This window comes from Heloderma suspectum, chromosome 4 (genome assembly GCF_057233095.1).
Source record: "Heloderma suspectum isolate Gila_16-S chromosome 4, 16-S_ref, whole genome shotgun sequence".
NCBI lineage: Eukaryota > Metazoa > Chordata > Lepidosauria > Squamata > Helodermatidae > Heloderma > Heloderma suspectum.
The window spans coordinates 217,936,356-217,950,734 of NC_139461.1; the positions used below are offsets into that span (position 1 = coordinate 217,936,356).

Below are 14,379 nucleotides of genomic sequence, written 5' to 3' on the forward strand. Positions count from 1 at the left end.
CTAAAGGGCAAGGATTGTACAGTTGCCTGGAGCCTTAAAAATTAGTTCAGCTTTGGCTGAATTGCTGTTTATGTCCCGTGGTTTGGATGAAAAAATGCATAGGCAGTTGAAAACCCACTGATCACACATATGCAGAACCTCATTTTACACTGTGGAGAACTCTGTAGGGAAATAATACTCTGTATCTGGGTATTATACATTTGAGTATTCTAAGCTGGACAAACTTGTGACCCAAATTGTACTGTATGAGCAGGAGTGAAGAAGAAATTCCTCCACTGGTCTACTGGCCTATTTGTATTATGTATTTGTTTTCTTAACTGCCTTCAGTTTTTCCATTAGAAATGCAGTATATAAATATAATAAATATGCACACTTTGGCAAAATATCAGCAACAGTAACTTGTTATAACTGTACCATGTTGTTGCCATTTTGTAGGATAACACTGTACAGTTTATAAGGAAAGTAGCATCTGTTAAGGTACAATCCTATGCATGTTTAGACAGAACAAATTCCCATCATTCCTCGGCCAGCATGTAGGACCTTTCTGTCTAAACATGCATAGGATTGTGCCCTTAATGTATTTAACTGAAGAATTCCATTGCTTAGGAGCAGTCTCATCCAAAGCTAAATTGGCATTATTAAATTTGAAGTCCAGTCTCACTTATGGTTATGAGACTAAATCAGTATCAAAGTACATGGGCTTTTTGAAACATGGATTGAGATGAGAGAGCTCCAGAGTTTGATATTGCATTAAATGCATAGATCTATTAAGCAAACCTTTTACAGTTCTGCTACTGTACTCAATAATGGCTTTTGGTATATGAAACCAAGGCTTTTAGCTAAAATGCACTTCCTTTTGGCTGTGTCCCATTAGACCTGATCTGGATCACATCTTGGTCTTTTATTGATTTGAACAAATGTCATTGGACTTCAGCATACCATTTGTATTATCACAGAGTGCTTTAGAATTGCGTATAGGATATTAAATCTTGTAATGAGTACATGTCAGGAAGATCTTTCTTCTTTGAGGCTCTTCTTGTTTATACATATTTATATATCAGATTGGATGAATACTTGATAGTGCAAAAGTTGTTCACTTAAGCAGTTGTTGATTGATATTAGAACATGTACCTCCAGTGAGTGTACACCATGTAACACTGATAAAAGGGGCCTGTTTGCACATAATGATGACAAATCAGGGGTTAATTAACCCAGGACTTGCTGTGGCATGCACTGCAATCTTTTTGAATATTCAATCTCCAATCAGGTTGCTCTGTGATGTCCGAACCCAGACACTATAGGTTAGTCATGGGTTAAACAACCCACAATTAACCTAACTATTAATTGCTTACTTAACTACTAACCCATTATTAAACTATAGTGTCTGCATTTTTGAATATTCAACCTCCAGTCGGAGGTTGTACGTTCAAAATAGGCATGGAACTTGCCCAGCATGCACTATAGCAAATTGTGGCTTAATTAACCTATGATTTGCCGCCATTACGTGTGAACCAGGTCACTGTCTGGATCTCATCTCTTAATAATAAAAGATAAATACATTCTGGGCTGGATCCAGAGTTGTGCAGAGCAGAACTCCGCTTAATAATAATAATAAATTAACTAGACACTCTGCAGGTAGTAGTGAGGAGAGGCGATTTTCACTGATTTCTCCTGCTGCCCCCTGAAAATCTGTTGAGGACGGTTGGGAAACCCGCAAACAACAAGGGCAGTGGTGGCAATGGGAGCTGCAGACAGAGGGATATTGGTGAAAATTGCCTCTCCCTTTTGTCCCCATTGCCTCTGCTGATAAAGAGGAGGAGATATTTCATTCATGGAACAGCAGGTCTGGATCCCTTTGTAACCAACACCTACTTACCTTTTGTTTGTTAGGTTAACCAACTGATGAGGAAGTGTTGGGTACAAGACCCAGGTGAGAGGACAACCTTTCACAATCTGATTCAAGGATTTGAAGCACTTATAAAGAAGATGTAATCCAAAGTTGTTATACTATTACCCTTATGTGTTTGGAAAAAAATAAGGCCCTTTATTGCCTGTTGTAATTTTGTACTTTGGTAAAGCTGTGTTTAAAAGGGTGTCTTCTGTCAAAGAGTTTTCCTCTTTGAACAGTAAACCCTTGGATCCAAGAAATCAAAGCAAGCAGCGGAATATGTTGTTGAGCACTTTGCCAATCAATATCTATGCTACTCCTACAACTGTCATAGTTTTACCATTTCGGAGCCGACTGGTGTTCCAAAAGAATCTTGCAGGGTTGGTGGTGATGACTCGACCTAAATCATTTTGAGAGCCATGACCTTATACTAAGAGTTTTTAGTTATTTGCCTGTGTGCAATTTAAATCATGTTGGACTAAAAAAGCTGAAATCGCAGAACAGTAACATGGCTCAGTGATTAAGGTATGAAGCATGTTATATCAGATAAACATTTTGTGAAAGAACTAGCAGAAATTTTTATGACAGCCTTTAGAAGTGAGCATTATGCACAAGATGACTTCTTGGCTGGGATCCGGAGGCACACAACTATTTCTACAGAAATAGAAATATTTCTATTTCTTTGGCTCTCAATTCTTCAAACAACGGCCATCCCATGCCACATGGTGAATCACCATGAACTTGCATTAAGTTTCAAAAACATTTTGTTATGGCATTAATGCCTGCTGTTGAAGGGGGGAAAATGTGAAAAACAGCAAAATAATCCCACGAGGCATCCCCAAGCCTTTGGGCAAACCTAAAATAGCTCTTTGGATTCTAGCCTTTGTTTCTGTTGATATGTTTGTTGCATCTGTAAACTGCCTCTAGTGTGTTCATTAAAATCTGAATGTACCATCAGCACTTCATCTAGGAAGTTCCTATTTTAACATTCAAAATTTCTAATACATGCCAGAAGTCAGGTCACTCTAGGATATTCTTTAATGTTTCATTTATTTACTGCTCTTCAAAAAGTATTTTCTCATTTGAGGTGTTGCTTTGTAAGCCTGTTGCTTGGCATGCTGTCAAATAATGTCTACCATAATCCGACATGCTCATTTTGGGGGTTTCAGCCTGGAGAAACTTTACCATGGCCAAGAGCCAATGACCATTCCCTTTACCATTATAGCAAGTTATGTTTCCTAACAAAATATTTAAATAGCTATGGGCTATTCTGTAAGAGTGGATGTTTGCTGTCCTTACCTTACAATGCAGGAGTTTAATAAATCCACTTTGTATGCAGCGGATGTTTGTCACCAAGTGTGAGGGGGAAATAGTCATTCAGGGAAAAGAGCACTGAATACATAAAAGGAAATCTTTAACTCTAGTGCATGACAGCATTCTCGTCTATTATTATGTAGCAGATTGTCAAACTAAATAATTAACTAGAGTGATGGCTTTAGCTGTCTTTTGAAGTCAAATGCATTGGTCTCGCAAGGATGAGCTGAGCATGGATTCAGTTAGTGTATATAAATTTCATTCTGGATTCCAGCACACACTGTGTATGGCTGAGGATGTTGCAAGAGAGAAATACACCCGAACTATATAGGGGATGTGTGCATTATTCCTGCACTATTTACCTGTCATAAAGGAAATAGGTGAGCAAAACTTAACAGCACTAAGGGAAGTAGGAAGATACTGCATTGGATTCAGACCTAGTCATGCTTAAGAGTAGATTCATTGAAATCAATGGGAAAAGTTAGTTATTACTAACATAAGTCCCTTTGATTTCAGTGGGTCTACTCTAAGGATGACTAATTCAGGATCCAACCCACTGAAGTTGATCTGCCCTGGTCTTCTCTTCTCTAGATGAAGGGAGAGTTCCATATACACATCTCGGGACTGGAGCCATAATGCATGAATGACTAAACTATACTTTTCTCTTATGTGAATTCACTAGTCCTTTACAAGTGAAAGTATAAGATGGGCATTGTTTATAATAATTGCTCTTTTATTCAAGGTGGCCCTTTCCTAAAATCAGATATTGTATGTGAGGAATTATTCAGAGTTTGCAATAATGTAAAATGTAATCAAAATAAAACTAGAAATGTAATTCTTGGATATTTTATTCAGTTTAGAGCTATCTTTCAGTATTGCCTGTTTTTGCTGTAATCCGATTATAAATATGATTATGCTATATGCACTTTGTTATTCTTTATAAAAAAAATAAAGATTTTATCCATGAATGTTTGTTTTAAAAGTATTTCTAAAAGACTTTTAAAGTCTAAGTTAGCAGATAACAACATTGTGCAAGGTGATGACTCAATTCCCCCTCCAATCATCTTTTACATCCACTGCCCTCATTATCGCACAACTGCAGCCCACAGCATCTTTATTTTGGTTTTCAGGTATGCAATACATATCTATCCCACTAACCCTACTTAGATGACCCCCCTCCCCCAATGTGGTGGGCGATAAGCTCCATAAATATTGATTTGTCACCAAAAGGTATGAAAATAGATGTAGTACACGTACAGGCAGATGGGGTTGATCACTGCTCTGACCCCTACTCCATAGTTACCTAGTTTCTCCTCAAATGAAAGTAGACATTCCTCATATAATCTGTCTTTGGGTTATGTTGCAATGTCTGTGTACACACTGGAAGGTTCAATGTAGTTCAGACTGAGGAGCCACCAGGTCCCTTGCTATGGCTCCTCTCCCTTCTTTCGCATGCTAATGAAAATGTTTCATGTCATGAGGGGGGCACAGCCAAGCACAGATAAGGGAAGAAGAAGGCCAAGAGATCAAGTTGCACCTCTGCTTTCCTCCCTTCACTCCCATTCAGCAGGGGTGGGAGAGAGAGATGCAACCTCAAAGCAGTACTATAGGCCAGTGTGGCTCTAGGAACTCAATTTCCTAACCCTTCTGAGGTTGCAAACCCATCCCAAGGAGAGAGAGAGAACTGCTGGCTTAGCTATTGCTATCAAATATCTGCTTGCAGCTTAGATTATGTTCACACAACTGGAGCTATCTGTCTATAACTAAAGTTCTAGAGGAAGACCTAGAGATTGGCAGATGTCTACCGCTCCAGTCATGCCCTAGCACATTACATCTGTTGTTCTTCTACACTCATGCTTAAAAGAGGGATGCTTACTTGTTAAACCATCTCAAGAACTGCATGGCATGCTGGGGGTATAACTATGGAAACAGGCTTTGTCTTAGCTACTGATCTCATAACTTACTGGAGAGGTAGCCATGTTAGGGGCCATAAGACTATTTTTGATGTCAAAGGTACTCAAACAACACTGCTGGCTTTGTGGGGGCAGCCACATTCAATATGCATTGCCTCTCTTATCTTCTTCCCCTTCTCAGCTTCATGACTGGTCCCTTCCTACGGTAGGAAGTAGCCATAACAGTATAAAACACACAGAGTAGTTTGCCAGTTTATTTATCAAGAGGTTGATTGTTCAGAAAGGAATTTAACATGAATAAGACTACTTAATGAACACAGGAAAAGAAGGACCCTCTTATGAGTCTCAAAGGCAGCCATTACTTGTGAATAATGTAGGTCTAATTCTACAGAGCATCCTCCTAATCCAGAAACTTAGTCACACTTAAGCCCCATTGAAATCAATCAGGCAGGTTAGTTGTCATAGCTAAGGTTAAATTCCATTGGATTTCAACCAGGCTTAAGAACAATAATCTATCTCTTGGGTGCGGCCACACACATGTATTTCTCCATAACTTTCCTCAGCAGTACCTCCCTCTGCAGATTTGTGTGGATAAGTTGATCAAGCATTTTATCACCACCACCGATGGAGCTTATGCTTTTTAATTTGGCTTCAGAAACATCAAACTACAAGTGGTACTGCTCTGGAGGAAGGCTTTGGAAAATACCACAATTGCATTAGTCATTTCAAACACACTTGGATTCAAGACAACAGAAAAGTAGCTTTCTGCAAATCACCATTTCCAATTAGAAATAAGTTACAAGCCAACATATACCTGAAGCATTGTGTGTACATACGAAGTATCACTCCAGTTCTGATGAACAAACATAAGAATTGCCCTGGCTATAAAGTGCAATAAAAGATGCTGAAGCGTTTCCAAGTACTTGGCAGTGGCAAAAATCAAAAGCAGTATATAGAAGTGGGGTGGAATACCTGGAAAATTAAATGCAAGTCATGGCAATACCTTTCATTAGGTTGGATACTAAATGGAAATTCATACCCATTTTGAAAAAGAGAGTATAAATATTGCCCCAAGATTTAGAAGGGTCTAAGAGGTGCCGATGGTCTAAGACTATAAATACAAGGCTAGGATCAATCTTTCATTTCCATAGAAATCTTATACATGCTTGTATTACCAGTACTACACTGCAGCAATCAGTTATTTTAATAAGATTGAAACTTGCTGTTACGTTCCTAGCATACTGCCACTTTAAGAGATATGACTACATTAAGAGCTATGACTGCTATTTTATTTTTAATCCAAAGAAGATTTGGCTAATTTTACCTAGACTGAATTGTAATGCTTGTACTCAGCCTAACAGACTGGGCTGTAATCCAGCATGCAAGCCCCATTAAAATCAGTAACGGGATATTACTATTGTCAAACATCAGAAGAAAGGATTAAACATAAATGCTTTGCAGCCAAGAACCTAAATCCTCAAAGAGGTTAAAAAAGCACACCAGCATAATTGTTTTCTTCAGACTAACATTGCAACTTCTCCAGCAAGATAGCAAGAACATTTTCGCTCCCCATTATTTTATTGCTTTGAGAGAAATTCTCAACCCACAAAGCTGCCATTTCTTTAAGAAACTTAATTGTCATCAAACACATAGAAACTAGTCTGGAGGATAACAGTTTTTACATTAGTAGCTTCCCCCATGCTTGTTACACATACGTTTACTTAGAAAAATTAATTTCCTATATGGAATTGTTTTTTTTTATATCTACAATACATATTAAAAGATACAGGTGACAAGAATGGTATGAACTGACTTTGACATCAAGCATGATCTTAATAGACACGTTTTCTTTTAAGATACAATTCTGCATAATGTACTCCTGAACCCTGAGTGTGTTGGCCAACATATTCCACTGGGCCATCTTCTGGAGTGGTGATGAGGTATGAAGAGCCCCGCTTTTCATTTCTTACTGGTGCCATCTAAGGATTATAAAAGTCAAGTATGATAATGTGCAGTTCTTTAAAAATATTGAATTTTGCTTTCTGTAAAAATACTATACTGCTCTCTAAGCCTAAATACTACCTAGTATGCGAAGAGGTTGGATCTGGAGTTTTATTTAATTTGCAGGAGTGCGCCAAGCGGAGTTCAGCTGGTGTCAAGGGATGGGGGGGGAGCCAATTTTGCCAACTCCTCCTTCCCTCTGCAGTCCCAGCACCATCTCCCCACTGTTCCAGAGGGTTCCCCAACACTCTGGAGCACAGTTTCAGTGGACATGAAATCAGCAAAGATTTCCTCCCGCATTTAGCCACTGGAAAAACTCTCCTGGATTAACAGCTTCCTACTGACAGAAGGAACCTTTTCATCTGTAGGAGGCTCGTGGTGGATCCAACGATTGTACAAGCTATGGTTACTTTCTTAACTAATTACTAAACTCTCTGTGTGGTTCACAACAATTAAAACATAAAATGTGTATAAAATACATTATAAAAGTTTAAAGTATAAAACTACAGTATAACATGAAGTAAAAACCAGAATAAAATCTAGCAGCAGCTAAAATCTTTCCATTACCAGCAGAAATCCTTAAACAGCAGTATGCATTTCTGAACACTTGGTGGCAGCACAAGACATCCATCTAGCAGCATGCACCAGCTGGGAAAAGGAAGTGTACCCAATCTTTCAAAATATGGGCTCCTGTATGTTTCACATTAATGCAGATGAAGGAATTTCAGCAGTTGTTTTATACTTTATTCCACCCTTCTTCCAATGCATCTTGAAGTGACAAAATGCTGAAAGGGTTTAAAGAGATGCACCTGCCCAAATTCCTCATTTATATAATGGTTAAAGGAACATGAGCCCTAAGGTTGAAAGGCTGGCCATCCTTAATCTGTACTGTAATTCCTAGGTGGCACCAAAAATAAGTGTGTACCTTTTCTTCTTACCTTCAGTGGGTTTTGAGGTGTAAGTGGCAAGATGCCTGGATGGAAGGATCCTTGTGCTGCAGCATAATACGAAGGCATGACCTGTAAATAGGTACTATAGTCACCATAAACTCCACCATCTGATTCCTACATGGAAACAACATGGAGAAATATGACAAGGCATGTGTTAGCAGGCTGCCAGCCACTGCAATTACGCAAAAACCTTGATGTGAGATTGCTGGGAGAAAGGAATGGTCATAACATTTATTGGCACTTATTACTAAGAGGAGAGTATCTTAAGAGAAGAGTATCTATTAACAAGAGTATTTTAGGGTAAAGAACTCTAAAAGCAAAGATACTCAAGGAATCTCTTCAGGTATTTTGTGTAAGGGGAAGGGTGAGAAAGTAGGTGCATATTGTATAAGAGCAACACTGTTTTACTTGGGCATCTGACCCAGAAATGTGGTCAGTATGAACTTGGAGATGTTGTAATCCAAACACAAATTAATCCAGTTAAAAGTAATCCTTCCTTTTATTTTTCTGATATTGTTGCAACCAAAATGTTTTTTTGAATTACATACATTTTGCCGGTGGAATTAAGACTGAACTTGAGCACAATGAAAGACTCCTGCTTAGACTGCTTACACCCAGATGAGCCAAGTAGAACTCAGTCTGATCAAGCCAGAGATGGCTCAGACCTTAAGTCAGCTCTTCCTGTGACACATATTCCTTTCAGGTGTTCCAGATAAAAGGTTAATTTGGAGTAAACATTTGTTTATCACATTTATATCCTGCCCTTCCTCCAAGGAACCCATAGTGGCAAACATGGTTCTCCTCCTCCCATTTTATCCTTACAACAACACTGCAAAGTAGGTTAGGCTCAGATATAGTGATTAGCCCAATGTCAAGAGGGGGATCTGAACTCCAATCTTCTAAGGACTAGTTCAACATTCTACCCATTACATCATCATCATGGTGATCACTCGTGACCAAGTAAGATTGTCTTCCAGAGATAGAGTCTTAGCAGTGGGTCTGCAGGTGGCTATGAAGGCCAATTCTGGATCTACACGGCCTCCCACAGTGAGGACATCGGTTTCCAGGTGGAAGGCAGTCACAACGAGGGTTTGCTTGACATGCCTTCCGCTGAGCTCATTTCTCCCTTTCGCTCTGTACTTGTGCTTCTTCAAAGTCCATAGCACCTTTAATACAGGCTCCAGTCGGAACGCTCATGGGTTAGAGCTTCCCAGTTCTCAATGCTTATGTTACATTTTTTTAAATTAGCTTTAAGAACATCTTTAAATCTCTTTTGCTGTCCACCAATATTCCGTTTTCCATTCATAAATTGGGAACAGAGTAGCTGCTTTGAAAGATGATAATCAGGCATTCAAACAACATGGCCGATCCAGCGAAGTTGATGTTGGAGAATCATTGTTTCAATGCTGGTGGTCTTTGCTTCTCCCAGTATGCTGACATTAGTCCGTCTGTCTTCCCAAGTAATTTGCAGAATTTTTCGGAGGCAGCATTGATTAAATCTTTCAAGAAGTTAGGAGTGGTGTTTATAGATGGTCCATGTTTCACAGGCGTACAGTAAGGTCGGTAATACAGTGGCTTTGTAAACAAGCATTTTGGTCTCCCTGCGAATGTCCCAATCCTCGAACACTCTACACTTCATTCGGGAGAATACTACACTCGCAGAGCTCAGGCGATGCTGAATTTCAGTGTCGATGTCAGCTTTTGTGGAGAGATGGTTGCCAAGATAGGAAAAGTGATCAATATTTTCCAGCATCACAACGTTAAGCTGGATTGATGGCGCTACAGAGGGATTGGTTTGTGCTTGCTGGTAAAGCACTTTGGGTTTTTTGATGTTAAGCAAGAGGCCGAGCTTTTCATATGCTTCTGCAAAGATGTTTAGGACAGTTTGGAGATCTTCCTCTGAGTGTGTGCAGATTACAATATCATCAGCATATTGAAGTTCTTTGACAGAGGTTGTAATTACCTCACTTTTTGCTTTCAGCCTACTGAGATTAAAAATTTTTCCATCTGTTCGATATATGATTTCTACACCAGTGGGAAGTTTCCCTTCAACAAGGTGTAGAATCATAGTGATGAAGATAGCAAATAAGGTTGGAGCAATGACGCATCCCTGTTTAACGCCTGATCCCACTTTGAATGGATTACTTTGAGAGCCACTGTTATCCAAGATTGTTGCCATCATAAAGGAGCCGCAAGATGTCCACAAATTTAGTAGGACATTCGGTTTTCAGAAGGATGGTCCAAACAGCAGTACGGTTTACCGTATCAAAGGCCTTAGTCAGATCAATAAACGCCATGTACAGGGGTTGGTTTTCTTCCCTGCATTTTTCTTGGAGCTGTCGTGCAGTGAAGATCATATCCACTGTGCCCCTAGAGGGGCGGAAGCCATTTTGGGATTGAGGGAGGATGTCTTCTGAGATAGGTAGAAGGTGGTTTGCGAGGATCCTTGCCAGGATTTTGCCTGTTGTAGTAGAAGGGAGATGCCTCGGTAGTTTCCACAATCTGTTTTATCACCCTTTTTAAAGAGAGTCACCTTTTGGACCTCAGCCTTTGCACTGGCATATTTTTTTTCTTAGAGGCACAGTTGATGTCTTTTTGCCATATTTGGAAGGCTTTCCTTTTCTTATCAATGATATATTCAATCTCCCTATCATTCTCATCAAACCAATCCTGATGTTTCTTATCTGATAGTTTGTTCACAGGCTGCGATAATGGAAGTCTTCAGTTTATTCCAGTGTTCCTCGACGTTTTCAGGGGTTTCCATAGGTAGATATTCCTTGAGAGTTGTTTGAAAGCAGGCTCGCTTAATAGGATCTTGAAGGGCTTGAGTGTTCATTTTACACCTTGGTTTTCTTCCTTGGAGCCTACGTTGAGGGAGAATCTTAATGGCCATCGTGGAACGAATTAATCGGTAGTCTGTCCAGCAGTCATCAGCACTCATCATGGCTCTGGTGAGGAATACATCTAAGCGATCTCTGGCATGGACAATTGCATAATCTAGAAGATGCCAGTGCTTCGACCGAGGGTGCTTCCATGATGTTTTAAATTTATTTTTCTGGCGAAAGTGTGTCTTGGTAATGACAAGATTATGCTCTGCACATTTAGTCAGAAGTAAAATTCCATTCTGGTTGCTATTGCCGACTCCTTCTTTCCCAATGGTCCCTGGCCACAAATCAAAATCATGCCCAACTCTTGCATTGAAATCGCCCAGGAGGATGATTTTGTCCTCAGGTATTTCTGATAAGATGGTGTCCAGCTGGGAGTAAAATTTTTCTTTGATGTCTTCTTCAGCATCTAATGTTGTTGCATAGGCACTTAGAATAGTTGCCTGCTGGTTTTTGGCGAGTTTTATTTGGAGGGTTGAGAGTTGTTCGTTAATGCCAGTAGGAACTTCTGACAACAGCTTCATAAGATCATTTTTAATAGCAAAGCCTACTCCATGTATTCGCTGTTCTTGTTCAGGTAGTCCTTTCCAGAAGAAGTTGTAACCTCCTTTTTCTTCCTTCAGTTGTCCCTCTCCTGCTCTTCAAGTTTCTTGGAGTGCTGCTATGTCAATGTTAAAACATCTCAGCTCCCTTGGAATGATGGCAGTCCTGCATTCAGGGCCTTCACTATCTGTATTGTCCAGCAGTGTCTGTATATTCCATGTTCCAAAGTTCATTTGTCTTTTGCGACCGCTAAATGATGACACCACTGGACGCGGTAATCCAGTCAGGGAGAAGATGAGGCAGACTATGTTTAGGGCACCTTTTCTAGCCCCCTCCCCGTACAGGGTGAGCAGAGTGGATCCTGAATAGGACTGCTCAGTCGTGGATACAGCTGCTGAACTACTCAACTGCCTTGAGTCAGGATGACTGACTCTGTATCCACCATGACTAGGGGCTTCCGGATTTCACAGTGCTGCCCCCATTGCCATTCGCCAATCGCCATGGGACTTTTGGTTGGTTTGGGTTTAAATTGGAAGACACCTGTGTGTGAATTTGTTTTATGTGTGGAGATCAGTGCACAATGATCAACACACAGTCTTCACAGAAAAAGGCTCTAATCCAGTGGCATGGTTATCATGACAATTGGTGGTCCTTTATCTGCTGCAACCTTCATCCGCCTTCTCAGCCATTGTAATATACACCTTATCTTCCACCTGTTCTGCCATTGAGGACTTTCTTGGATCGTTCTTTATCTGGTTCCTCCCCCTTGATCTTACCACCATGGGTGACCCTGCTGGGAGTACATGACTCCCGATGGCTTTGCTCACAGGGTTCACTGGAACACACAAGCCCACTCACCACAGCAAGGTGACAATCCAGCGAGTAAGTCTACCCAGTACACCAACACAATGGCTCTACAAACCCCACAGGTGCATCTAGCTTGAGTTATCAATGCCAGGAACTGCTGCTGGCTGTTAATAAATACTCCTAGCTATCATTAAGATGTTGAACAGGCTTAGAATTAAGTTTCTCTTCTTAAGATGTTAGAAAGGCAGTAGAACTCCTCATACTCCACAAATACTTTTGGAATTTTTTCTTACAGTTATTATAAATAAGAGGATGAAAATAACAGGGCTATACCTAATTTCTAAAGGAAAGATTTTACAATTGATAAATGCTTACAATTGACAAATGCATACTTGGTTAATTTTTATTTACAAATTATCTATGCACAAAATTCTGCTAATAGGAAATGTTAGGTTTCTATGCTTTATATTGCTGGAATAGTCTGTCATTTTTACTTATAAGAAGAACAGACAAAAGTTTGCAGAAAGGTTACTGCATTATGGATGTTAGAGAATTCTACCACGGATCCCAGGGAGGCTGAATTCCAGTGAATTCGGCCCCCCGGAATCTGTGGCGGAATGGAGCAACCCGCCTCACCACCCTGCGAAAGTCCCACGAAACGGAGCCTACCTGGCTGCGGTAGTGGCGGCGGCTCCAGCGGCGGCGGCTCCGGCGGCTCTACCTGCTGCCGGGCTGCGGCCGCAAATGGCGGCTGCTACGCTGGCCGCCATTTGCGTCCCTGGCAAGCTGTGATAGGCTACGTAAGTATCTATGTAGCCTATCATGGCTCGGGCCAGAGACGCAAATGGCGTAGCCGCTGCCATTTGCATCCATGTCTTTAGCCGTGATAGGCTACGTATCACGTAGAGAGCCAGTGTGGTGTAGTGGCGAGAGTGTTGGACTGGGAGCCGGGAGATCCGGGTTCTAGTCCCCACTCGGCCATGGAAGCTCACTGGGTGACTTTGGGCCAGTCACACACTCTCAGCCCAACCTACGTCACAGGGTTGTTGTTGTGAGGATAAAATGGAGAGGAGGATGATAATGTAAGCTGCCTTGGGTTCCTTGCAAGAGGAAAAAAAGGCGGGATATAAATGCAATAAATAACTAACTAAATAAATAAATAAATAGCCTATCATGGCAATAGGAAGGAACGCAAATGGTGGCCGCCGGAGCTGCCGCCATTTGCGTCCGTGTCTTTAGCTGTGATAGGCTAAGTATATATTTACGCAGGCTATCATGGCTAAAGACACGGACGCAAATGGCGGCGGCTACAGCGGCCGCCATTTGCATCCCTGTGCAGCCCAGCAGCTGGATGTCTGGCTGCGGACGGCCCTGGCCGGCGGCTCCGCAGAGTTGCCGCGGACCAGAGCCGGCTGGGGAGGATTCCGGGGGGAGGGACAGAGTGCCTCCCCCCACCGCGGATTGCCCGGCGCGGAGCCAGGTAAGAGTTTCGTTCATCCCTATACTGCATACACTCAGTTAGCGCTTGGGTAGTTCACAGCGCATAAATATCCTTGAGATGCTGGAAGATGCATATTGAAAGAGCTTTGGGAGGATGTTAACAAAAACTCTACACAATGTGTTGGTTTTGTTGTATTTCAAAGTCTTGCCTTATATATTAGTATTATAGATACAGGGTACTAGTTAAAAACACACTGAAGAAATAATAATATAAATAAATAACTCACCTCTGAGCCATCATTTTCTATTTCTCCTACTCTAGCTTGAATGGTATGGTATGCCTGAGCATACTGTTGATACCACTGCTGGACTGAATCCTGCCAAAGGCAAAGCAATTTTCACTTGATCTTCCATCTTCTGTGATTTTACATCATGATTATGTTAATAAGAGGGTACTAAAAGAGCATAAGCTTTGGAAAACAAGAACGTGTGCATGCTCTCATCCCTACCACCAATCCAGACCAACTTCTGGCACTCCCTTGCTTATTCTATCTCATTTCCTGAAGTATGATTTTGCATTAAAACAAAGCACATGTTTCCTTGTACCTTGTTGTAACGTGAAAATGTGCCTGTTTTCC

General features: G+C 41.0%; 2 protein-coding genes across 7 annotated transcripts in view; one reads left to right on the forward strand and one right to left on the reverse strand.

Annotated features, from left to right (window-relative positions):
* The window catches only part of JAK1 (Janus kinase 1), a 104,732-nt gene extending 100,562 nt beyond the window's left edge, over positions 1–4,170 (forward strand). For both annotated transcript variants that reach the window (XM_084852295.1, XM_084852296.1), the window contains exon 25: positions 1,891–4,170. In XM_084852295.1, the coding sequence (XP_084708421.1) occupies positions 1,891–1,992 (102 nt within the window). In that variant the 3' untranslated portion in view covers positions 1,993–4,170. The remainder of the gene's footprint in view (positions 1–1,890) is intronic.
* Positions 4,171–5,355: 1,185 nt separating this feature from the next.
* Positions 5,356–14,379, reverse strand: part of RAVER2 (ribonucleoprotein, PTB binding 2) — a 55,331-nt gene continuing 46,307 nt past the window's right edge. For 2 of the 5 annotated variants that reach the window (XM_084852297.1, XM_084852299.1), the window contains exons 11-13: positions 14,029–14,118; positions 8,055–8,180; positions 5,356–7,094 (exon numbers count right to left, since the gene is read on the reverse strand). In XM_084852297.1, coding sequence (XP_084708423.1) covers positions 6,948–7,094; positions 8,055–8,180; positions 14,029–14,118 — 363 coding nt within the window. In that variant the 3' untranslated portion in view covers positions 5,356–6,947. The remainder of the gene's footprint in view (positions 7,095–8,054; positions 8,181–14,028; positions 14,119–14,379) is intronic. The other 3 variants (XM_084852302.1, XM_084852301.1, XM_084852300.1) reach the window with 2 other exon arrangements.